The sequence below is a fragment of the Equus przewalskii genome, chromosome 1, assembly GCF_037783145.1.
Source record: "Equus przewalskii isolate Varuska chromosome 1, EquPr2, whole genome shotgun sequence".
Classification (NCBI taxonomy): Eukaryota; Metazoa; Chordata; class Mammalia; order Perissodactyla; family Equidae; genus Equus; species Equus przewalskii.
This window is the reverse complement of record NC_091831.1, coordinates 57440626-57467427: the sequence shown is the minus strand read 5'-3', so window position 1 is coordinate 57467427 and position 26802 is coordinate 57440626. Positions and strand designations below refer to the sequence as shown.

At 45.5% G+C, this 26802-nt stretch overlaps 1 protein-coding gene across 5 annotated transcripts in view; it reads right to left on the bottom strand.

Annotated features, from left to right (window-relative positions):
- SRGN (serglycin) overlaps positions 1-26802 on the bottom strand; it is a 47950-nt gene that overhangs the window by 14571 nt on the left and 6577 nt on the right. Inside the window, exons 2-3 of one of the 5 annotated variants that reach the window (XM_070564583.1) lie at positions 20960-21035; positions 361-568 (exon numbers count right to left, since the gene is read on the bottom strand). In XM_070564583.1, coding sequence (XP_070420684.1) covers positions 361-436 — 76 coding nt within the window. In that variant the 5' untranslated portion in view covers positions 437-568; positions 20960-21035. Of the gene's footprint in view, positions 1-360; positions 569-711; positions 1590-1686; positions 1765-20959; positions 21047-26802 lie in introns of those variants that run through there. The other 4 variants (XM_070564567.1, XM_070564576.1, XM_008517670.2 and 1 more) reach the window with 4 other exon arrangements.

The window sequence follows — 26802 nt, the reverse complement described above, 5'->3', positions numbered from 1 at the left end:
TAGATACGCCCAATCACTCAGACATGCCATCTCCTCCACGCAACAGACACATGGGTCATTTTCTATGTTCCTTTCTTAAACTTAAGAAATTTATAAACTGTACATTTTCATCCCAAAATGAAATAGCGCATTTCAATCATTGTAAGAGTTTACAAGGATGCACCTGCCTCAGAGTTTAATTTTTCTTGGTACCAAACTTAGCCAAACTCACAATAAGGAGTTCAGCCACCTGAAATCCATTTTCTTTGCCTGCTTTTCCACAATATAGTACATTCTGTCCCTTAGAGTGAATATAATCATTTATGTGGATGCTGAGTCTCACCAAGAAGATTACAGGGGGACAAGACTCCTAGGTCTTACCTTGAACCGAAGAACTCAAAACGAGGATGAGGGTGAGAGCCAGGACCAGCCGACTGCCCTGGAGAAGCACCTGCATCGTGACAGCTCACTTGGCTCTACCGCCCGCACGCCAACCCCGCGAGGAGGAAATGTAGCAGGGGTGCTCTCTGTCCCGTTTAGAAGAGGTTCCAAAACCTCAAACCCTGCCCAGAACACACGTCACAATTTCCTGAACAAATAGAAAGAGATCTACATCAGAACCCAGAAAGATTTTTTAAAAACGTAGCAGAATAACTATTCACACCCATTACGAAACTGCATTGGACTCTCCCCAGGTCTGCTTTTTCAAAAGTTTTGTTGTTTGCCACTTGCCTGTCAGAAATTTTTTTTCCCACTAAAACAGTAGAATCAGCATTCGGTACGGTTTGTTTTTCCTTTCATCAGGTAGCAATCTAAACATGAGATTGTTCACACGAAGGGCCCACTGCACTGTCCAGGAGGAAAGGGGGCTGGATGCTGCCTCTTCATCACTGAGCACCTTCAACGTAAAGTATTCTTCACTGTCTTTTTCAAAAGAAGCAGCATAACTCGCCAAGCCAAGCTCAAGAAGTGAAACTTCAAAACTGAGTGCTAATGTACAAGAAAGTGTTGTAGGATTTCAGATAACCAGTTTCCTCTTATCGGACTCAGTTTCTCCCATTGGTTCACCGGCTCTCCCTCTACCTCAAGAATATAGAGAGGGTTTTCAGTTACAAAGAAGTGAGTAAAACAGAAAAATGATTTTGCATTCCTCTGCTCCTTCACACCGAGTATGTCTTGTGATTTGATTCCATTTATACTTTCGTCTTTTCTCCTGGTAAATTTTTCAACTTGATTTTTGGGTCTCTTGCCTCAAATAAGCCAGAAATCAAACACAAGTGGCTGAGGTCTCAGTGGGCTGCTGGACCTCAGAAAACATGCAAACAGCATTTTCCCAGGTTCTGGGGATTGTGAGCAGACTTCTGAAGGACCGAGGAACACAAGGCACAAGCTCCATATCAAAGTCACACAGTAAACACAACAGTTTATGGCATGTCCTTGCTTTTGGGGCACGCACTTTTTCCTTACTTCCACTCAAGATTCAAGCACTCTCCATTTCAACACGTCTGTCCCTGCAGCTCCCACTTACCCTTTCCACCCTCACTCTTGCCCGTCCTTTGACAGGAGGGAGGAGTTTCCCTTCCCTTGTTTTCGGCTTCCTGCTGATTCCTTTACCATTTCCTGCTAAGGACAGGCCTCAGAACCTAATCGCTGAGCAGCTGTGGTGCAAGCCCACAAGGGTCACAAACAATGCACATTTGGACCCACCTCAGGACAAGCTGGAAGTGTGTCCAGGGACTCCTCCAAGTGCAGTAAGCAACCCCCAAACTCACGAGCCCAGTGAGTGCCCCACTATGGAATACTGGTTTCAGCTTGAAATACCAGCTCTCATCTTTGGTTCCTTTTAACCCTATCCTCCAATTGAAAACCCTGGCACCAAAACAGTAATTCCTGTCAATAGCTTCAATGCATTCTCTGCAAAACCTCAGAGATGATTAGAGCTTGTGTTTTAAAATGGTAATTTTGGAGGCTTTTACCATTTGGGTACTTCATTTTTTCCTTCTCTGGGTCATGGTGATTTTTTTAAAAATTTGCAGCATTCATAAGCATCTGCTCTTCTCCCACCACACTGACAGTCAACAGTGTCTTTTTGCAAATAGCCTTCCTCTAGTTTCATTTCCCTAGTCCTCTTCAAGCTGTAGAGGAGCAGGACAAATGCATGTGGCAGCCAGGAACCCAGGTTATGAGCTTGTCTCCCTCACTGACCAGCTGAGAGGTGCTGGGCCACCTACTCTTTGCTCCCATCAATCTAGTTCTAGCCATGGTGTGGGAAACCAGTGAGAGGATGCCTCTGGAGGCTCATGCCACACACTGGGAGGGTCACACTGGCTGCACTTCTCTGGGCTGCGAACCATCTTCTTGCACAAAGTTCCCTCCATTAACCAAAGGAGCCCCCTATGTTTCCCTGAACATCGACTTCTACGCTAAGCATATTTTGCATAATTTTAAAAGACAAATTCTATTCCAGACTTAATCCTTCATTTACTAGGCAACTTTAAATGCACCTACTTTACTCCATACTCAATTGATTTGCCTGTAAAATGAGCATCCTTATTCCTTAACAGTCACCCTGGAACAGGACCGATAGCAGTTCTTTATTGTCTAAGAAAGTAATGCAACTCTCTCAAAGCTATATAAACATTGTTTTGCAGTGGCTATTGGTCTCAGGGTGTTCTTTTTTTTTTTTTTAAACTTTTTATCAAGATTATGATGGTTTACAACTTTGTGAAATTTCAGTTGTACATTATTGTCAGTCATGTTGTAGGTGCACCACTTCACCCTTTGTGCCCTCCCCCCACCCCCCCTTTCCCCTGGTAACCACCGATCAGATCTCCTTGTCAATATATTAACTTCCACCTATGAGTGGAGTCATACAGAGTTCATCTTTCTCCGTCTGGCTTATTTCACTTAACATAATACCCACAAGGTCTGTCCATGTTGTTGTGAATGGGACGATTTTGTCCTTTTTTATGGCTGAGTAGTATTCCATTGTGTATATATACCATACCTTCTTTATCCAATCATCAATTGATGGGCAGTTAGGTTGCTTCCGTGTCTTGGCTATTGTAAATAACGCTGCAATGAACATAGGGGTGCATGGACTTTTGGAATTGCTGATTTCAAGTTCTTTGGATAGATACCCAGTAGTGGGATGGCTGAGTCATAAGGTATTTCTATTTTTAATTTTTTGAGAAATCTCCATACTGTTTTCCATAGTGGCTGCACCAGTTTGCATTCCCACCAACAGTATATGAGGGTTCCTTTTCCTCCACAACCTCTCCAACATTTGTCACTTTTTGTTTTGGTTATTTTTGCCATTCTAACAGGTGTAAGGTGATATCTTAGTGTAGTTTTGATTTGCATTTCCCTGATGATTAGTGATGATGAGCATCTTTTCATGAGTCTATTGGCCATCCGTATATCTTCTTTGGAGAAATGTCTGTTCATGTCCCCTGCCCATTTTTTGATCGGATTGTTTGATTTTTTGTTGTTGAGCTGTGTGAGCTCTTTATATATTATGAAGCTTAACCCTTTGTCAGATAAATAGCTTGTAAATATTTTTTCCCAACTGGTGGGTTGTTTTTTTTGCTTCAATCCTGTTTTCCCTTGCCTTGAAGAAGCTCTTTAGTCTGATGGAGTCCCACTCAGGGTGGTCTTTTTAAAGAGAGGATCTGTTTGGAGTACTTGAATCTTCCCAGCATCACAACTCAACGGAATAGTTGTTAAGATGAATTGAGGTTGTTAGAAGAGATACTGAGGGCAGCACAAAACTGCTCCCAGGGATGGCTCCAAGGCTCGCTTCTTTTTTAAAGCTCCGACTTAAAGATGTCTCCACTCAGCAGCCTCTGGGACTCGGATTGTTACTGAGAAGGTCTTGACTTTGAACTGGACACTGCATGAAAAAAAAACACCAAACCAGCAAATAGATCCTGTACCAAATCTATCTGTCTCTGGAGGCTTAAAGAATGACCTTGGAAGAGACCTTAGAAATCATCTACTTCACCCACGCAGGTGAGAAAAGTGCAAGTCCAGAAAGGTACATGACTGTCCACTGGTCACACAGCTGGTGATGGCAAAACCAGGTCTGGAACTTAAGTTTCCTAATTCAAAGTCCAGTGACAGATGAAGAATGATGAGGAAACAAGATTAAGATTTGTAAATCATCAGAAGTCTTCCTTTTCGTAATTTTCTTTTTAAAGGTACATACTGAAGCATTTCTGTTTGGAATGATAAAATAACTGGGATTAGCTTCTAAATAATCCAGTCTGAGGAGTGAGGTTGAGAGAGATACAGCAGTGGTCTGATAATTGCTGAAGTGGAGCCATGGGCAGATGGAAGTTCTTTATACTAGTCTCCCTGCTTTAGTACGTGTTTGAGAATTTCCATAATAAAACACTTTTTAAAAAATCCGCCTTTAAAAAAGGTGTCTTCATCTTGTTTGAAGTCAATATAAACAAGAAAATATCTCAACTTTAAAAAGGATCTTGCTTGGGGCAACAAAAGACCCCGAATTGCTAAAGCAATCCTGAGCAAGAAAAACAAAGCCGGCGGAATCACAATCCCCGATTTCAAAACATACTACAAAGCTACAGTGATCAAAACAGCATGGTACTGGTACAAAAACAGGTCCACAGATCAATGGAACAGAATTGAAAGCCCAGAGATAAAACCACACATCTATGGACAGCTAATCTTTGACAAAGGAGCAGAGGGCCTACAATGGAGAAAAGAAAGTCTCTTCAACAAAGGGTGCTGGGAAAACTGGACAGCCACATGCAAAAGATTGAAAATTGACCATTCTTTTTCACCACACACCAAAATAAATCAAAATGGATCAAAGGCCTAAAGATTAGGCCTGAAACAATAAGTCTTCTGGAAGAGAATATAGGCAGTACACTCTTTGACATCAGTTTCAAAAGAATCTTTTCGGACACTATAACTCCTCAGTTGAGGGAAACAATAGAAAGAATAAACAAATGGGACTTCATCAGACTAAAGAGCTTCTTTAAGGCAAGGGAAAACAGGATTGAAACAAAAAAACAGCTCACTAATTGGGAAAAAATATTTACAAGCCACTTATCCGACAAAGGGTTAATCTCCATAATATACAAAGAACTCACACGGCTTAACAACAAAAAAACAAACAACCCGATCAAAAAATGGGCAGAGGACATGAACAGACATTTCTCAAAAGAAGATATGAATATGGCCAATAGACACATGAAAAGATGTTCATCATCGCTAATCATCAGGGAAATGCAAATCAAAACTACACTAAGATATCACCTTACACCCGTTAGATTGGCCAAAACATCCAAAACCAAGAGCGACAAATGTTGGAGAGGTTGTGGAGAAAAAGGAACCCTCATACACTGTTGGTGGGAATGCAAACTGGTACAGCCACTATGGAAAACAGTATGGAGATTTCTCAAAAAGTTAAAAATAGAAATACCCTATGACCCAGCCATCCCATTACTGGGTATCTATCCTAAGAACCTGAAATCAGAAATCCCAAGAGTCCCTTGCACCCCTATGTTCATCGCAGCATTATTTACAATAGCCAAGACGTGGAACCAACCTACATGCCCAGAAACTGATGATTGGATAAAGAAGATATGGTATATATACACAACGGAATACTACTCAGCCATAAAAAAAGACAAAATTGGCCCATTCGCAGCAACGTGGATGGACCTCAAGGGTATTTTGTTAAGCGAAATAAGCCAGTCAGAGAAAGGTGAACTCTATATGACTCCACTCATAGGTGGAAGTTAATATATCGACAAGGAGATCTGATCGGTGGTTACCAGGGAAAAGGGGGGGTGGGGGGAGGGCACAAAGGGGGAAGTGGTGTACCCCCAACATGACTAACAAAAATGTACAACTGAAATCTCACAAGGTTGTAATCTATCATAACATTAATAAAAATAAAAAAAAAAGGATCTTGCTTGGGGCCAGCTTTGTGGCTGAGTGGTTAAAGTTCTGTGTGTTCCGCTTTGGCTGCCCAGGGTTTGCAGGTTTGGATTCCAGGTGCAGACCTACTCGGCTCGTCAGTCATGCTATGGAAGCATCCCACATACAAAGTAGAGGAAAATAAAAGCACCTCCTTTATTCATGGATCTCAGCACTTTTGCGTTTCCCATTCTTTCAGTTCTATTCCCATTCCTATCCCCTTCCCATTAGTGAATGGGGAGGCTGTGGCCAAGACAGAAAAGTATCTTGATACTTCTGGTCTCAAGGGAGCAGCTACCACTGTGTTCTTAATCCCCTCACGGAGTATCAATGGATGGGTGCCCACAGGATGGACATCCTGGGAGAGGGCACAGGCTCATGGGCATCCTCAGCTGGGCCAGTGGCTCCTTCATTAGCTCCTCCCCTCTCATCACTGTAGCCACACATCTAGTTTCCCAGGAGCAGGGTCTCCCCTTGTTGAAGATCTCCAAGGCCTTAGTCCAGAAGACTCCCCAAATGTTGCCAAGTACCTCAAAGTTTGGGAACTTCTGTGTTTTAACCTTGGCCTGGGAATAGGGGAAAGGAAGAGCTGCCCACCACAGTTTGGGTCTACAATTTGACAAGAAGAAAAGCAAGGGGCAGGAGGTATATGGGAAATCTCTGTACCTTTTGCTCAACGTTGCTGTGAACTTAAAACTGCTCTAAAAAATAAATTCTATTTTTTTTAAAAAAAGGCATAGAAGAACTTCTCAACTGCTACCTGGAGTTTAGTAGAATGTGACATTCCAATTCCAAAATTATAGGGCTTTGAAGAACCAAAAGTTGCAATGGAAGAGCCACATGCTAGATATTATTGATATAAATAACTGGGAACAGGAGGATGTGTTACTTCTCTTGGGAATATTTTCACAGGGATCAAAATTTTGGAAAGAAATCTCTTAGGGAAAATTTTAGACATGAGGGAACAGGAGTGGACACGTGGGTTAAGGGGAACCAGACTCTTTGCAAATGAATCAAGAAAGGAAGTCCTTATTTGACTTCTTAAGTCTTATCTTTTTCCCAAGACATACTGTCAATACTATTTTAAATTTTTTTATATCTTTAGTAAATTATATTTTCTAATTAATAAATGTTTACTATGGAAAAGTAGGCAGTTGAAGAGTGGCAAGGAGGACTTAAAAGAAAGGACAGATCCCTTGTCACCTTCCATGAGAGATTACACCTGCCATGTCCTGCCTTGGTAATTCAAAATGGCACATGCCACTTGTCAGCACACTGGGTTCCCTCTCATCTCCTCATGCTGCTTTTATTTTATACCCTACCCCGTGGCACTACCTGGCCCCACAGATGTCCCCGGAACTAACTTGGTTGTCGATTCTAGCCAATTCTGTAACCCATCAACCAATTCACCACCTCAAGACACTGAGCTCCCTCTGCAGATAAAAAAACTATCCAAGTTTCCTAGGCTTCACAACCCAACCTCGTTCCTACTCCCAAAAACACACATATTGAAATTCCACTCACATGCCTGCAGTTATATTTAAGGTTGTGGGCCACTAAGGAAGAGAGAAATTCTCCCTCCTTACTTTGCAACCGCAGAACACCAACCAGATCTTCAACGGCCTGTTGATTTCAGTCCTCTGAGGCTGACCACGTTTACCAAGTAAGTTACTACACTTTAGTTGGTTCTTATTTTTTGCCAGACTCTGGAATCTTCTTTTTGGTCTTGATCATAATCGCGAAAAATGAACAGAATCGCTTAGTGAAATGGTATTTAGAAGCTTCACGGTTTGGTCACAGCTATTAAATTGAGAAAGCAAAAATTTTTCTCATGGGCAATTTTAACTTTTAACCCCCCCGAACAGTGAAAGGATGCTGCCCAGCCTCCATCCAAAAAGATAGTATCTACTGCCGGAATCAGCTGCTCTTCTGACTTCAATGATATGTTCTACATTTCATGACCATCTCCTCAGATGGATAAACTTCTAGATTAGTTTAGCATGTTTCTATACATTCTCCCAAGGCACTAAGTGAATTTTATTTTGTTGCATGTGCTGGTCTTGTCTTCACATCTAGATTATTCCAAGGATATAATTTCAACTGGTATAGAACATAAAGGGCTCAAATAACTGTTGATTACCAAAACGTTAACAGTGATATTATCTAGACAGTAGGATGGCAAATGTTTCTTCTTCATCCTTTCCAGACCATGCCAAATTTTTTAGAACAAAATTACATATCGTATTAGTAATCAAGAAAACAGGCACTCAATAAAAATATTTTGATTGTTGACAAAAATTTAACTTAAAAAAATAACTACTAATGGAGAGCATTCTTTGGATAACCTTCTTTGGGGCACAATGAGACTAAAGAAGTTGGGGCAGAGATCAGCACTCAGGAACTGCCTGATAAAAGTGATTTTCCTCAAGGCAGTGTAGCTAGGAATATGATAGACGGGGAAAAAAGTAGTTGTCAGGAAGACTGAAGGGAAAGAACATTTGTGGGTTAAGTAGACAGTCCAATCTCCTCACAAATGAAACAGGAATAGAGTTTCTTTTCAGATTTTAAAGTGTCCATGGACGTAGTAATACCACCAGCTCATGGGAGTGAAAGTGAGGTCCCTTCCATCTTCCTGAGGACTTGGAGATAGAAAAATGAGATCCCCCTCAAACAAAATTATAACAATGAATTGGAGGCAAGACGTGCAAATTCACCCCAAATCAACAGAATGGGGAGAGGAGAGATAAAGAGAGGAGGTCCTGTCTTCAAAATCAAGCCAGCCTTTCCCAAGCCACAGCCTACTTTAAAGATGAAATTGAACTCTCCTTGAACACAATCAAAGGGCATTTCCCCGGGGTGGGGGTGATCTCTCCTTCTTTTGGGCTGCTAGGAATGGGTGGGCAGGTCAAGTCTGGAAAATGTCTACTTTAAGGGACTCCTGATGTAGTTTTCAGGTTCAGGTTCATTTATCTAGAAAAATCCAGACCCAAGGTACCCAGAATGTTGACGTCTGCTCTCACTCTCATAGCTGCCTTTGGTTAATCAGGTTCCCATTAGAGCTAAGCGACTTGAGCTGAAAGGGCCCATTAAGGGCTGGGACCCTGCAGAATCAGCTCTGCAGGGCTTTCCTATCACTGCTGGCTTTTGAAGAATGCCACTTCTCAGAGCTTCCAAACAGAACCCAAAAAGGCATTCTACTTCCCATCTTAATCACCATCCCAACTACTCTAGTCTTAATTGACACTCAGTGAAGGTATTATCCCAATATTTGCATCTTAATAAAGGATGATAATCATTAACATAATGATTTGAGAACTTAATCCTCCAGACAGGTGGAGGTAGAGGAGGGGGTTGGTGGAGAGGGAGGAAAAGACCGTTAAGGACAAGCAAGAGCTTGCTCAATAGATCTCAGTTCAAAACCACACTGTAGGATTTGTAAGGCTTGCATCCAGATCCTTCTTGTTCCATATGACCAGAAGACAACCCACCCCCCCCCCCCCCACCGCAATCCTAGAGGCCTTCCTGGTTGTCACAGTGCTGATTGGGAGAGTCAGGGCCCAGCCTGACTAACCCATCCAAGCTCATGGCCTAGAACTATCCTCCTGTCATGTAGAACTGTGTCATCCAACATGGCAGCCACATGTGGCTACTGAGCACTTGAAATGTGGCTAGTCCAAATTGAGATGTGCTGTATTTGTAAAATATACGTTGAATTTCTAAGAGGTAGTAAGGAAAAAAGAACGTAAAACTTCATTAATAATTTTTATATTGATTTTATGTTGAAATGATAATATTTTAGATATATTGGGTTAAAAACATTACAAAAATTAATTTCACCTGTTTTGTTTTACATTTTTAAATGTGGCTACTAGCAAATTTGAAATCACATATGCTGCCCTATGTTTGCAGTTTTCATTATATTTCTACTGGACAATGTTGGTTTAGAAAATGGTGGCTCTTTGAAGAATAAGGAAAATATCGATAAGAAAGAACAGAGATGCATGCCCTGAAAGTGTGCTTGCACCTCAAACGTCCCCGATGCAGGCAGCTCTCACTGAAAACATTCAGACATTGGTGAGGAAGAGCCATGTAACCAGAGACAAAAGACCCCACTGTTAGCTGTTCCACTAGGACATACGCACCATTCTAAAGACTTCATGTGTATTAATTAACTTGATCATCATAACTGCACTGTGGAGTAGGCATCATTTTTATACCTATTTTACAGATGAAGAAACTGAGGCACAGAGTGGTAAAATGCAGGTGGGATTTGACTTTTGGCAATCTGAGTCCAGACCCTGACCCTTAGCTGTTCTGTGACCCCTCCCTTCTGGATGTACCGTCAGGGGAGGGGGATGCTTTCCTTTGTCAGTCCTGTTTGCCTAGCAAGCCCATCCTACCCCTGCCTTGTCACTTAAAAAACCAAATGCTCCTGTCTGTCATGGGTGAGGAAAGCCCTACCTGCAGGGCCCCGGATCCTAGGGCTTGGGTAAAACCAAGTGTCTGACAACATGGTGCTTTCAAATCCCCCCTTTCGGCAGCCCCGTGGACTGTGAAAACACAAGTTTGCATTTCTGGCCTCTGCAGCCCAAAGGCTAGGAAACTTGCCAGGTTTTATCCTTTTTTTAATTTGCCAAAGACCGTTTTTTCAGCTTTTGCATAATACTTCCCAAACCTTCCCAAACTGACAGTTGGCTGCTTGCGGATGTTCTGAAGCTCAGCGAAGGAAACGCTCTCAGGGAGCAGCCCAGAGGGGCCCTCGGAGCATAGTTCCCACAAAAGGAAGACAGTTAAGTGCTGGTGAGAGGAAGCCTTTTGCCTCTTTCACCTCATTTTTTTTTCCTGACCAAAGGCCATGCCCTTGCCTTTCTTTTCCTCAGAAACCACAGAAGTTAGATGGTTTTGCTTTGGTTTTAAAACAATCTCAATAATAAGAGTAATTAACTTATTCACCCTGCAGGGATGCTACAATCACCATCTTATTTGTAACATTATTATTCTTACTATTACTGTTATTACTATTATTACTATTATTATTACAAGGTACACTCAGATGGCTGATGGGCAGAAGACCAGGGAGTGGCCAGGTGTTGGCTGTCTTCTTTTACAGACGTGGCCACTGAGGCCCAGGGAGCGCGCGGCTTACTCAAGGCCCTGTCCTAGTTGTGAAAGAGCCTGGATCGGAGCTGATACCCGTTGGCCCAGAGATTTGGGCAGAGCCTGGTCCCCAGGGTGGCATAAGTCACCCCACCCAGCAGGGCAGCCACAATGCAATCAGCACAGGCATGCAAGCCCTCCCACCTCCCTCCCCCGCCCCTTCTCAGACTCCTTATCTTTTGGGAGGCCCTTTCCTGACATTTGTGTTGGGTTTTGTTTCTTTGAGGAGTTAATGATTCCCGCTGCCTGAAACGCTCTTTTCATACCCAAATGGCTAAATCTCCCACCCTTTTCAAGTCTTGACTCAAATCTGACCTTCTTAAGGAGACCCCAACCCTCATTTAATGTGCAGCCTCTCCACACACACCCTGCACCCCAGCCCCCTCCCTTGTCCTTTTCTATAGCTTTTATCGGTCAACCAGCCCTCGTGGTCTAGTGGTTAAGATTCGTGTTTTCACGCAGCAGCCTGGGTCTGTTTCCCGGTCAGAGAACCACAACACCTGTCTGTCGGTTGTCATACTGTGGCGGCTGGATGTTGCTGCGATGCCAAAAGCGATGTGACTGGTATTTCAAATCCCAGCAGGGTCACCGTGGTGAACAGGTTTCAGCGGAGCTTTCAACCTGGGAAGAAGGACCTGGCCACCCACTTCGGAAAGAGACTGGCCATGAAGATGCTGCGACTAGCAACGGAGCATTGTCTGACACAGCACCAGAAGATGAGAAGGTGGCACAGAAAGATCAGGCAGGGCTCTGCTGTACACAGGGTTGCTAGGAGTTTGAATCGATGGCACCAAGAAAAAATTATCAACCAAGTACTTGCCTCCCCTACTAGAACGTGAGCTCCGTGAGGACAGGGGTCTTTTGTTCACTGACGTGCCCCAAGTGTGCAGAGGCCCTGGCCACGGTAGATGTTCAGTAAACACTGGTTGAAATGGAAATCGTTCAAAGCTGTCCTTGCTGCTCATCAGCTCAGATCGTAAGAACCTCAGCACAAGGACCGTGTCCTTGCCCCAGGCCCTCAGTGCCCAGCACACAGGGAGGCCCTCGGGTTTAAAGTAAACTCTAATCTGTATAAAAACGTCAGAAGAGGAGGTCTTAGGGATAACTTTTCCCCCTTACTTCTTTACACTTTTATTTCATTTCTAAATGCCCTGGGATGTGAAAATAACAAATTAAGCTAAAATAAAATTCTGAGCAGGGGCAGAGGACCCCAGTGTGACTTGCTTTGGACCCCATGTGCACCCCGTGTGACCCTCATTGTCCAGCGTATAACCAGTGGAAGGAAAGAGCCTGGAAAACTCTGAACACTTTTCTCAGGGCCCGGGGACAGGAAACCAGCCTGGTGGAAAGGGGCCAAGTCCCTCTTGCTTCAGAGAAAAATGGGTTCGGAGAGATTTTGAGACATCATAAGACTACTTTCATGCACATGAAAGAATGTGCTGATTGGCAGTTTGCTGTCTCTACAGGTAACAGAGCAAGAGAAAATGTGCCTATTTTTGAGTATGAGAGAGTTCACTGAGATTTAGAAAGAATGCCTTCTTTAGAAGAACATGAAACACCAAGAGAATATAACCAGGGAAAATTTGAGGCTCCAACTCTGGAGTAAAATATCTTGTTTGTTTTTGGTGAGGATCGGCCCTGAGCTAACGTCTGTTGACAATCTTCCTCATTTTGCTTGAGGAAGATTGTCGCTGAGCTTGACACAGGCTCAACACAAGGCTGGCATAAGGGAAGCCATATAGTAGAAAAGAACCATATTGTAACTTTGAATGATCTCTGGCTAACTCAGACATGCTCTGTAGATTTTAGGGCCCCTTCTAGCTGCTATAAGTTGATAACTTTGTTCTTTCTTTTTGATATATACATTTGTGTGTGTGTGTGAGGAAGATTGGCCCTGGGCTAACACCTATTGCCAATCTTCCTCTTTTTGCTTGAGGAAGAGTGGCCCTGAGCTATCACCTGTGCCAATCTTCCTCTATTTCACATGGGATGCCGTCACAGTGTGGCTTGATGAGTGGCGCCATGTCTGAGCCCGTGATCCAAACCTGCAAACTACAGGCCACCGAAGCAGAGTGTGTGAACTTAACCACTATACCACCAGGCTGCAAATAACTGTATTCTTTTGAGTTCCCTAGAAATGTGATGACCCCTCGGCAGAGAATCTGTGCCGATAACCATCATCCATGACAACTGAAAGATCAGTATAGGGTCTCTGATGCATATCCAGTAAAACAAAAGACTAAAGGGAACTAAGACCAGATGTCTGCCTCCACCGGGAGATCAGATAGATGCCCCCACCAGAAGAGCAAATGCCTCCCCCACCTGGAGACCAGCCCCCTACATAACTGGTCTTCGTTCTGTGAGATGGCTCTTTCAGACATTAGTCAGCCATCTTCCCCCTTGCTAGCAAGCCATAATAAAAAACCCTTTCTCTCCTACCACATTGCCTCTTGACTATTGGCATGTCTTGCGGCGGGCAGATGCCCCCCCCCCCCCGCCTTGGGCGTTAACAGGCTAACAGCTGTGCCAATCTTCCTCTATTTTGTATGTGGGATGCCACCACAGCATGGCTTGATGAGCAGTGTGTAGGTCTTCACCTGGGATCTGAAGCTGCGAACCCTGGGCCGCTGAAACGGAACATACAAACTTAACCTCTGTGCCACCGGGCCAGCCCCTAAAATATCTTTTGATTAAAAAAAGCAGACAAATAAAGTTCTGACACCCATAGGACAAAGAGGATGTTCCTCTTCCCAATTCCTAAGGCTTGTAAATGTCAGAGTCATACAGGGGCAAGAAAATGGAGCGGTTGAGAGCTGGGGCTTAGACTAAGACTGCTTGGATTCAAACCTGCTACTTCCTAGCTGTGACATCAGGCAAGTTATTTAACCACTTGTGCCTCAGTTTTTCTGTCTTCTAAATGGGGTAATATTACACCAACCTCCTAGGAACACTGAGGACTGAACAAGCACATCCATGTGAAGACCTGGCATGCGGCAATAAAAAACAGAGCCAGTCACCCAGTCCGTGCCCTTGCTCTCACCATGCAGCTGTGGTTAAATTAGAAGTCCTCAAATGTATATGCCATTTCCCAGAGGCAAAGGGCTGGAATAGGGACCAAAAGGGTATCTTAATTGAGACAAAAGCTACAAGGAGACACAGTAGATCTGGAAACTGAAGGATGGGAAACTTGGGGGCAGGTGGCAGCGAGAGAGTGGACAATCAGGAAGTCAAGAAGGAAAAACAGCAGAAGCAAAACCTTCCCAAGAAATCTTAAACCCATTTTCTTTGATCTTGGGTGGGGAGGGGCCTACTATGTGCCAGGCAGGGTGTGGGTGTGAGACCTGATCCTCGTGCAACTCTACCAGGTTGGCCTTTATCATCCCACCCAACAGGTGAGATCAAGGCTCAAGGCCGGCTGGTAAAGAGGAGGGAGCCAGGACACACCAGGTGTCTGTCCAGCTCTGTTCAAAAGGCCAGGTGTAATTGTAGTAATAATAACTCACGTGCAGATGTGAGCAGGCACAGCTCTAAGCACTTTTCACATATTAACACGTCAGCCTCTCACAGTGCACTGGGGATTTTACTGATGAGGAAGCTGAGGGGAGAAAGTGACGGGCTGAGGCCCAGCTCCAGGGATGCAGACCAGAGGGGACCTCTCCAATCCAGGACAGGCTGCCAGAGCTCAGGCTGAGGTGGGCTCCGGTAGGACTGACTCTAGGAGGGAGAGAGTCCAGACTCAGGCCCCATCAATCCTGTCACCACCCAGCGGGCAGAGCTGGCTTGTTACAACACAAGTCAGATCATGTCTTCCCGCCTCCAGACCCTCCAAAGGCTGAGCCAACTAGTCAAGCACAATTTCTCCCTGGCAGAAATTTCCATTTCAGGCCTCTTAATCCTGGCCTCAAAATTTCCCTGGGAGGAACTTCTCTGATAGGATCCATCAACAGCATCTCCTACTCTGCGGTGTGTTTGTGAAGTGGAGATAGGAAAAACCGCACAATGAGCGTGTGACACAAGACCCCGCAGAGGTCCAAGTCCCAGAGATAAGCAGGCCCTAGAGACGCCTGACCTCTTGCTTTCGTCCCCCAAAGAGGATAGTCGTTAATTCAGGGTAGCCACAAAGGATGAGGTTAGGGTCAGCCCTGATTGCCCTCCCCAGACAGGGGGAAACAGAAGGCAGGGCCACTCCCTGCCTGGCCCAGCGTGCTCTGTATCTCCTACTCATGGCTGTCCCACCCCTTTCCCCGCTCTGGCCCATCCACACACTGTCCTGATGCAATGCCCCCAGCATGAAAGCTCCATGAGGGCAGGGGCTGGGTCTGATCACCAGGGGAGCTGTATGTGCCTGGCACACAGCAGGCTGTTGTTTTTGCGCACAAGACCCAGCTGGATCCAACACGTAGAGTATACAGCAGGGAAACTGAGAGCAGGACTGGGCTGAGCTGCCTGTGTTGACATCCTTGCTCTGACAGTTCTAACTGAATGCCTTGTGGAGCCTTTAAACTTCCTGTACTCCAGGGTCTGCATTTGTTAAGATGGGGTAACACTACCTCCTTAAGAAGGATGTTCGGAGGATTCAGGGAGTTGAAACAGGAAGCTCTCCAGTAGTAAGCACTCAACGGTTGTTAGCTGTTAGTTAGCGTTTACTACATTTAGCTGCATGATACAGGGCAAATCACATCTCTGAGTCTTGGTTTTTGTTCCTGTAGGTAGGAATATCGTCTGCCTCACAGGGTTGTTGGGAAGATTGTAAGAGGACATCGTGTGTGGAGAGCTTAGTGCACTGCTTGGAAAACAATCAGCAGGAAGTCAGTCATTCACTGTGCTGCATTCCATTCTTTCAGGGTCTTGCTAGTTGAGTGACCAACTGGCTGGCTATATAATTAATATCAGTGTCCAGGTAGACTCTCTAGCAGAGAATCGCTCTGGGCCTCCCTTGCTAGGGGCGCATCAGGAACAGCTCCCGGATGCACTATCCCCCGACTTGATTCTGTGCTTGCTCACCCCCAGAGCTGAGTCACCTTGTGGTTCTTTTTCCATTGGAGAAATGACTCAGAGAGGCTCCCTTTCCCGATCTGGGCCTGAGCAGAAGCCCTCAAAGCCCTACCCTTGAGGAGGAACTAACGGTGGCATTTCAGGCACAGGATGGCTGCTGAGGGAATGTTCAGAGGAAGAACTTTTCCCAGTTATCAAATGCCAACCCAACCCAAAAACACCCCACTTGCTCCTTGTCCACAGCCAAGTGGTCCCCTGTGCTGACATAAAGGCCCCAGTGAGGCTGGCAGAGTCTTGGACCTTCTCACCAGGACCCCAGAAAAGGAAAGATGGCAGCGAATGCCCCACTCCCAGCTCCACAGGGGCCCACACTTGGAGCAAGAGGGAGGTCAACCTGCGGTTATCGATTCTGAGTCCCAGCCCAAAGGGGATGTCAGTTAGGCAGCCACTCCTCCCTGAGGGCAGACCTTTATCACCCTTGCAGGACTCACAGCCCAGAATGGGGGTCCCTTGTGGACAAATGGTTTTTCCCTCCTCTCTTGTGATTTTATTCACACACAAAAAAACCTAGAAGTAAAAAAAATTTTTTTTTTTAATTCTTTGGTTGTACATTTGCCAAACCACTGTAACCGAAAAGAACTGACACATGCAATCAAGATGAGAGGTCACAGTACTTAAACTTTTCCTTTGGTTGGTGATTTGTGGATCAGATGTGATTCTCTTCCCAAGTCTTTTTCTCCTCCAATCAAAAGGCCTGAGAACCTTCAAAAAAGCCCTACACCTTTGGTACGAGCTGTCCACTGAGCCGCTAGTTCAGCAAGTATTTATCCAGCACCTACTATGTGCTAGGTGTGGGGTCATGGGGGAGAGGCGTGAACAAAACAGACCCCGCCCTTGAGGAGCTCCTTCCAGCTGGGACAAGCAAAGGGCTTCGGCCACCAAATCCTGGTTCTGTCTATCATGGGACACTGCCACAGAGGTTTGGTTTTTGTATTATAATGATGATGCAACAGTTAAAATTTAAGAAAAACCTTGAAGAGTCACTGCCCATAAGCTCATTGCCTTAGCACGACTATTTCCAACGGCCTTTGCCTTTTAGTTCCTCATTGCATCCTATGTGTCATGTATTATAGCGTTAGCTGTAATCACACATTCTTGCAGGGTAATATTTTTCCACCATGTGTGTTTTTGTATATTCCTGCCTAGTCTTCATAATTAGCTTTTTCAAAAGGCTTCATGCTATTCCATCCTGGTTCCTGTGCCAGAATTACAAACTCTTCCCCTATTCTTGGACTTCCACCTTTTTTTTTGGAGTGGTGGAAAACAGTGCAGAGCTCATTGACTCAGTGATGCCGGTGGAGCACCTGCCCCATCCAGGTCCTGTCCTGGGAGCATCAGGGCCCCGGAGGCCACCAGTGAATCAGAGAGGTCAGAGTCTTCCTGGCCCTTAAAGTCCCAAGGAACTCTAGCAAACCATTTCAGTAAAATGCAACGACACCCTGGAAGACACACGAAGTGAATCAGACTAAAAAGCCCCAGCAAAAGGGATTCAAGTCTGAGGGGCCCAAAAGAATTATACATTTCCAGAATGACTGAAGTAAAGTGTTTGAGGAAGTTCCAGCTCCCAAGTTTCAGTCCCAGCAGAGCTGAAACTATCTCCACACAAAGTTGTGTTTCTGAATGGCGACCCCTCTGATCTTACTGGTGACCGAGGGAAAACCCACCTTTCTTTCAGAATGAACTCCCTAACCCTGTTGACCAGCCAGGAAACCCCAGACTCCCCTCCTATCGATGGGAGAGCTGGTTCAGGCCTGTGTCCGGCAGGGCAGTGTTACTGAGTAGGGTGGCCTCTCTCTGGACTGACCTTTCTCCTCTCCACTTTTCACTCCAAACAGAGGGCGGGAAAGGAGCCCCAGAAAGAGAGCCATGGCTTAGATTTCCTCATTAACTGACTTTCCACGATTTCCTTAGAAATTAAAGAACACATACTCACTTACTCTATCCCACCTAGACTGTCTCTCCCGTAAAACCCCACTCTCTGGTCCCCACCATACCCCAGCTGTCAGAAACTGATGTAGGAGAAAACCCAGAGGTACACAGCCCAGCTGGAGACTCCAGGCCTCAGACAGCCCGGGGCAAGTTTATGTGCTTGTGGGTTCTCCCTCTTCCTCTAGACTCCGAGGCCCCACACGACCAGCTGTGCACCCAATAGGGTGGGAGGAGGGATGCTTACTGGTCAGATTTGCCCTTCTGGAAGCTTCCACAAGGTAGAATTCTTTCTCCCCTCCAGGGCTGGCTCCAAAGGCTGTCTCCAGTGCTTGGTAAGCCTTGGGGGATTTGGCAGAGCATTTATAGGATCATGCTGTATTGTGAAGGACAGTTTACTGGCTCCCACAAAGCCTTGAGGTCCAAAGGCAGGCACAGGTCTCACAGTGACAGCTTGGTCAGTACCCTGGAATCAGTGAATAAGGTGCTGTCTCTGAAAGCTTCATCCCCTTCCAGTCTTTATTAGACAGGAGATACAGGACAAGGACACCCAAATCCAGTCCTGTCCTAGTGATGGGACGACAGCAGGACCCTCCCCACCAGCAGAGGGCCACATACTAAGAATACTAGGCTCTTTGGTCTGAATTTCTCTGGTTTTAACACATTTCAGAAAATGAAACCTCTCACTAGACTCAGCTCAAAGGAAGGGGTTCCCCAATGGTACTCAGTAGGTGCTGAATAAATGCATGTCTTTTTTCTTGGCAAACCCTAGGAGGGTGGGGGGATGTCTGCAGAGATTCTGCAGACTGTAGCCAGAAAGAGCCTTACAGAGGAGGAGCCCAGAAACACTAGCACCTGGTTCTCAAACTTGGCTGAACACTGGGGAGCTGGAGCTTTAAGAAACTCTGACGTCGGGGCAATGGGTGGATGGATAGATGGGTGATAAAGCAAGCAGAGTCACCAGCCATGGCAGAATCTAGGTGGTGAGTATGTGGCTGTTCACACTTGAACATTTTCATAATGCAATGTTGGAGGGAAAATCCTGATGCCTGGTCCCACCCCAGAGATGGATTTAATTCGCGCAGCCTGTGCATTGAGAGTTGCAAGGCTCCAAGGTGATTCTACTGTCCAGCCATGGTTTAATCCTCTTGCTCTGGTCTGGGCCAAGGGTGGTCCAGACCAGCAAAATGATCATCACTTGAGAACTTGTTGGAAATGTGAATTCTGGGACCCCAAAAAGATCCTCAGAATCACAAACTCTGGGGGTGGACCCAAAAATTGGTATTTAACAAATTTCCAGCGATTCTGGTGTATGCTAGCTAAATAAAGTTGGCTGCACATTGGAATCCCCTGGGGAATTTTGGGGGGGGGGGGGGGAAATAAACAAGATTCCAGAACCAGCCTCAGACCTCCTGAATTAGGCCTTAGGAGCTTTTTTATAAGCTCCTCAGTGATTCTGATATTAACCAAGATTTAGGCCCAGGCCCCTCCTCACATCAGTCAGGAGCTGAGCCCCTTGGAGGGCTGTGCCTTGGCCAAGACTGCACAGCATCTCAGAGGAGGAGAGGGATTAGGACCAGGTCTCTTGGCTCCTTACTCCACAGCTCTCCCCACTTGCCGCCTCCCATGTATTACTCATTATTTATGTCGATCAACTGGTCTTGTGGGAGCCCAGGCTTACAAGCTCCCTTATTCTAGCCTCTTAGTTCTCAAACTTTCCTGCACATTGGGATCACCAATGCTTTAAAAGACCCAGAAAGCTTTCTCTGAAATAAATGGGATACAAGAAATGTCCTCGGTATCATTCCATCTCCATCGCAACCCCTTCTCTCTCTAAGCCTGAGCCCAGCCTCTGGTGGGTGAGTGAGAAGGGAGTTCTGTGGCTCCCTGATAATCACTAATTTTGCTCAATCCACCTTATGAACCAGCTGCCTTTGTGGAATCCTAGCACAAGAAGTAGAGCTAGCGTCCTGCTCTGCCACCAGCTTGCCCTCTACTCCTGAGTGGTTACCTCGGTTCCCTTGAGTTCATGAAGGAGCCTGGAGAAGTCATTAAAAAGAGTGACTGGCATAGAACTCCTTCTCACCTTCCTTGTCTAAAAAGACTCAGTACATAGTGTCCTCAGTGTCCCGTGAAGGGCAACTGGGAAAGAGGGGAAGAAAATGAGGCAAGAGAAGAGCCACAGACTCCAGGGGAGGGAGGTTCCTCAGAGTAAGCATTTCACTTTCCTATGAGCCCAGCACGTGGCAGGAGCCCTCAACATTAGATAGGAAAAGTGCCCTGCCTGATGCAGAAGCAATCTCGGGCGTCTGCTGCCCTCAGGGCAATCCAATGGGACAGGGGACAGTCCCTCCTCCTGAGCGTATCACCAAGTTCCAGAGGAAGGAGCTAACAGGATGGTGGTGATCAAAGTGGATCGGGGTCCTCCTCTTATAGAAGAGGAAACTGAGGCTCAGAAAATGAAGCAACTTGCCCTAGGTCATACCCCAGGCAAAGAGAGCGCCAGAGTTTGAACGCAGCTCTGTCTCCAATGGCCAGGCCCATTCAGCTTCTAAGTAACCAAAGACAGATCCAAGCTTCTGGGCTCCAACTCTGGTGCTCTTTCCCAATAGCCACTGTCAGATAACGCAGGAAGGTCTCAAAGCTAATGAAAGTCACCGCCCAGCTCTCCTCTCAGCTTTCTCAGCCTTGGGTCCACTCTTCCTTTCTCACTTGCTCCCAGCCCTTTGATGTGGGTCTGTCTGGGCCAAGGTGACTGAAGTCTAAAATACAAGGATCTGCCTGGTGATTTTTTTAAAGGAATGGACCTTGTTGTGTTCCAAACCAAACCACCCCCCAGGAGAATCACTAGTCGGAAATGGAAGGAAACTTTGGACTTCTAGCCACTCACCTCTCTCTGGCTCCTGTCCCTGCCCTGCTGCACTGCCAAGGACCAGAGCTGAGCAAGAGGTTGGATTTCTTGACACCTGGCAAAGTCAAAAAGGGAAAGCTTGAGTCTTTTACATACAATAGGACCATCTTCAGGTCAGCTGACAGTCTGGTCCAACGGAAGGCTCAGAGAGCGCTTCTCAAGGTCTGCCCAATCCAGAAAGCACAGATCCTGGAAGATTATCCTGGAGGCACAGGACAGTCAGGTGATGGATCCAAAGTCCTCAGTCCTTTTTGGGCTAGGATTAACTTTTGCATTTGTGACTTGATAAAAAGAGCACTGGAATTAAGTAGAGGAGATGTTTCACTTATCAATCCAGTAATCTATTCATTCATTCCTTATCCATTCATTCATTCATTCACTAAATAGTGTCAGGGCATCTGCTATGAGCCTGGCATTGCTATATACTAGGAAAATGGTAACATGACACCCCAAGGAATTCAGTTATAATTTTCTCAAAGGAGTCTATGCCCCTCAAAGTGTTCTTACCTCCTAAAGCCTTTATAGAAACTCCTTAAGACATTGATGAACCCTCCTCTCAGAAAAATGACTACAACCATAAAATTATTCACATAATTTTAGCAGTTTTAATGAATGCCCAGAGTTAGCTCTGCCAGTCTGATGACTTCTACCTTGGATCTTCTACCAATTCTCCTGGGCACATTCTTTCCCTCTGGTAGGCCTCAGATTCCCCATCTATAATGTGAATTCTCTTGACTCCCTGATAGATGACTAGATAAAGAAATTGTGGTATATAGATATGATGGAATACTATTCAGCCATAAAAAGAAGGAAATTTGTCATTTGTGACAACACGGATAGACCATGAGCTTTATGCTAAGGGAAATAAGTCAGACAGAGAAACACAAGTACTGTATGATCTCACTTATATGTGGAATCTGTCAACGAAAATAATCCACAACCAATCTATAAGTGAAAATTTGGGTGAGTTTATTCTGAGCTGAAATCTGAGGACCATGGCCTGGGGCCTTTCTTCCCGAAGGAAGAAAGGGCACCAAAGAAATGAGGTGTACAGAGTGGTTATATACCCCCAAAGAGGGTGCTTTACATATGATTGAAATGTCCCTCCCACAATAGTCACAAGATTGCCCTGTCGGCACAGCGCTTGATGGACACAGCAGGTAGTGGGTCTACCATCTTGGTGGGCGTAGCAGGAGGCAAGTCTATTGTCCCGAGCTGGGCCGGTCACAGGTGAGCACAGCAATCAGTTTCTAGCCTAAGGAAAGATGCTTAATCCTTAAAGAGATGCCAAAGTTGGGAGGGGCAGGGAGGTTGCACCTTTATCTCAAGGGCCTTTGCTCTTGCCATAGGGAATCTCTAAAGCAGATATACAATGCATGCTCAACAGCCTCGGTCAGGCCCTTTTGGAAAGACAAGGTCAGGCCGAATTAGGTTTATACCACATGGCTTCCTCATATTCTCCAATATATCCTATTGCTTGCCATTTTTATTTGTCAAATCTAAAAACAAAACCAAACAAAGCAAATCCCGCAGGCTTATAAAGAACAGATTCTTCCATTCAGTAAGTTGCCTTTTCATTTTGTGATGGTTTCCTTTGCTGTGCAGAAGTTTTTCAGTTTGATGTAGTCTCATTTGCTTATTTTTGCTTTTGCTTTTGGTGTCAAATTTTTAAAATCGTCTCTGGGGCCGCCTCCGTGGCTGAGTGGTTAAGTTCGAGTGCTCCTCTGTGGCGGCCCAGGGTTCAGATCCTGGGCGCGGACACGGCACCGCTCGTCAGGCCACGTTGAGGTGGGGTCCCACAACTAGAAGGACATGCAACTAAGATATACAACTGTGTACAGGGGGGGGTTGGGGAGATAAAGCAGAAAAAAAATAAAAAATAAAAAAAATAAAATCGTCTCTAAGACCTGTGTCAAGGAGCTTACTGTCTATGTTTTCTTTTAGGAGTTCTTTTAGGAATTTTATCTATTTTGAGTTAATTTTTGTGTATGGTGTGAGGTAGTGGTCCAGTTTCCTTCTTTTGCTCATGGCTGTCCAGTTTTCCCCTCGCCATTTATTGAAGAGACTATCCTTTCCTCATTGTATATTCTTGGCTCCTTTGTCAAAAATTGATTGACTGTTTATGCGTGGAAAACCCCTCATTTTTCAAACTATGCCCAGACCCCCAAATTCTCTACAAAATTTAATAAGTAGTCAACCTAAATTTATGCAGAACTTAGTATGTTGTTGACAAATAAAAATGGCAAGTAATAGGATATATTGGAGTATGTGAGGAAGCCATTTGGTGTAAACCTAATTCGGCCTGACCTTGTCTTTCCAAAAGGGCCTGCCGGAGGCCGTTGAGCATGCATTGTATGTCTGCTTTAGAGATTCCCTATGGCAAGAGCAAAAGGCCCTTGAGATAAAGGTGCAACTTCCCTCCCCCTCCCAATGTTGGCGTCTCCTTAAAGATTAAGCATCTTTCTTTAGACTGGGAACCAATTGCAGCGCTCATCTGTGACCGCCCAGCCCGAGGTAACACACCTGCCACCCCGCTGCGTTCACTGAGACAGCAGACCTATCTGCTGTTTCCATCAATCACTGTGCTGACAGAGCAGCCTCGTGACTATTGTAAAAGGGACATTTCAATCATATGTGAAACATACTCTTTGAGGGTATATAACCACCCCGTGTACCCCCACTTCTTGGAGTGCTCTGTTCCTTTGTGGAAAGACTCTCCTGGGTTATAATCCTGAGATTTAAGCTCAGAATAAACTCACCCAAATTTTCATTTATAGATTGGTCATGGATTATTTTCGTGGACATTGTTTTCACTTCTACTGATTTTTTGAGATGTAATTCACATATGATAATATTCACCCTTTTAAATTCAGTGGTTTTTAGGACATTTACCACTATCTAATTGCAGCACATTTGCATCACTTTGAAAAGAAACCCTGTACCCATTAGCATCACTCCCATCCCCCTCCACCCAGCCCCCATCAACCACTAATCTACTTTCTGTCTCTGTGGATTTTTCTGCTCTGGATATTTCACGTAATGCAGTCATGCAACGTGTGGCCTTCTGTGACTGGCTTCTTTACTTAGCACAATATTTTTGAGTTTTACCCATCTTGTAGCATATATCAATATTTCCTTCCTTTCATGGCCGAATGATAGTCCATCGCATGGATATACTTCATTTTGTTTATCCATTCATCAGTTGATGGGCATTTGGGTAGTTTCCACTTTTTGCTTATCATGGTAATGCTGCTATGAACATTCACGTACAAGTTCTTGTGCGGACATACAGTGTGTTTTCATTTCTCTTGAGTACCTCCCCAGGAGTGCGATTGCAGGGTTTTATGGAAACTCTGTGTTGAACTCTGTGTTGAGGAACCACTGGACTGTTTTCTAACGTTTCACCTCTGTTCTCATCCTCATGTTGCTGATGAAGAAACAGGTGGGAGGAAGTGAGGTGATTTGATCGTATTCTCCGCTGAGTGGGCACCCGTGGGATGGATGGGGTTGCTCATAGAAAGGAATGCTCTTTCCCTCAAGTGCCTTTCATCCATTCTTCAAAACTTCTGAGTGCCTTCTGTGCGCCAGGCACTAGCCTGGGTGCTGGAATTACCCCTGAGAGCAAGACAGCAACCCCTGCCCTCCCAGAGACACAGTGTGGGCGGGGAAACAGACAGAAGCGAATGATTACAATTCTGATAAGTGTAATGGCAAAGTCTACAAGAGGGTATTGCTTAACTTAGCCCGTCCTTTGGGTAAGGAGTAAGAGCTTAGAGCCAGCTAGCCCGGGTTCAAATCCCTGTTCCCCGGGTACTAGCTGGGGGACCTGCGAAGCTCCACAGCCCCTCTATGTCTCTGTTTCCCATGTGGAAGTGAGCAGAACGATGGCACCTGCCTTGAGGGGTATAAGATGGACTCAATGCATCAAAACCTGTAAAGCCCTGAAAACCTGGCTCTGGTGAACCCCAAATAAATACTAGCTGTTGAGGTTGCTGCGATACTGTCTATATCTTACCCATCATCTAGGGGAATGAGTCCTGGTCCCTCCAACTTGCACTGCTTCCCACTGCAATTCCCCACCACAGCCTCATACACACAGCTCGGCCAGAATTAACCAGAATTCCCACAGTGCTCTGTTCCAGCATCCTGCAGTTCAGGCCATCTGGTTTGAGGCTCCAATTAGAATCCTCGATGGGGCTGGCCCCGTGGCCGAGTGGTTAAGTTCGCGCGTTCCGCTGCAGGCGGCCCAGTGTTTCATTGATTCGAATCCTGGGCACGGACATGGCACTGTTCATCAAACCACGCTGAGGCGGCATCCCACATGCCACAACTAGAAGGACCCACAACGAAGAATATACAACTATGTACCGGGGGGCTCTGGGGAGAAAGAGGAAAAAATAAAATCTTTAAAAAAAAAAAGAATCCTTGAATTCTGGGCTCCTCATTGTACAGAGAAATAAATGCTTCATCTTTTCTTCTTAACCAGATTGCGAGCTCCTTGAAGCCAGATTTTCTCACTCCTGTACTGCGAAAAAATTTCGTTGAGAAAAACAAGTGGCAACAAAGTAACAGGGTGGGTGGTGGGGCCACAGGAGGACCGGCTCTGGAATCAGACAGACCTGGGTCATGAGCCCCGCTCTGCCACCTCAAGTCGCCTCACTTGGACAGGTTGCTGAGACCCTCTGAGCCTCCTTTTCCCATCTGTGAAATGCGGGTAGTGCCAGCTGCCGCTCAGAGCTGTGGCGGGGACCTGCAGGGAGCTGAGCGGTGCTTGCTCGTGCGCGGTAGACGCTCAGTAGCTGGCGGTTGCCACTAGTCTGTCAGGGCCGTGCTGCAGAGGAGCCCCAGCCCAGCCCGGGCAGCATGCCCGGAAGAGGCAGCCAAGCACAGGAAGTACACGAGGTCAAAAGGAAAATGAGCTCTCAGAAATGTCCTCTGATCGCTACGGTGTACACTGGGTCGAATGGAACACAATTTGCTGTCGGGCTTTCTTCCTCTCCTAATCCCATAGATGCTTCTTTTGCTATTTTTATTAAACCAACAGGAACTGAAAGGATTCATTTAACTGTATCCAATGAACCATTAAGAAATGCATATGAACAGAGATTGTGTAATTCCCAAACTGCCATGCCTCATCATCGGCTCCCCGGTCCGAGAAATACTACAGCTCCTCAACTACACTCTGTTCCTAAGAAATTTCCTGGGTTGGTTTGACACGTTACTCAAGAGTTATGACAGAGGATATAAAAAACTCCTCCCACTCCATGCTGTCCTTCAAAGGTGACCACACGTGGGATAAACATATATAGAAAAGCTATGTGGGGAGGGTCATTGTCTCTGCAAGTCTCATGGTACCTGAGCCTCCTGGGCTGTTGAAAAGAGGTCATGGCAGCTCCTGCTTCATCTCTGTTTAGTATTCAGAGGTATTTATAAATCAAGAGAATTTTGCACAGAAGGAGCCTCCAAACATAATTCTAGACCCAGAGAAATCTCACTCATTTTGGCAAGGGTGGAGATGAAATTTACCTTTACTTACCAAACTCTTGAGATCAAGTGAATGAATCATGCAAACAAGACCGAGGGGGGGAGATTTCTTAATTTAAGAAGACTTGAGAGGGGCTGGCCTGGTGGTGCAGTGGTTAAGTTCGCCAGCTCCACTTTGGTGGCCTAGGGTTCATGGGTTCAGATAACGGGTGTGGACGTACACACCGCTCATCAAGTCATGCTATGGCGGCATCCCACGTACAAAATAGAGGAAGATTGGCACAGATGTTAGCTCAGTGACAATCTTCCTCACAAAAAAATAAAAAAGAAGAGAAAAC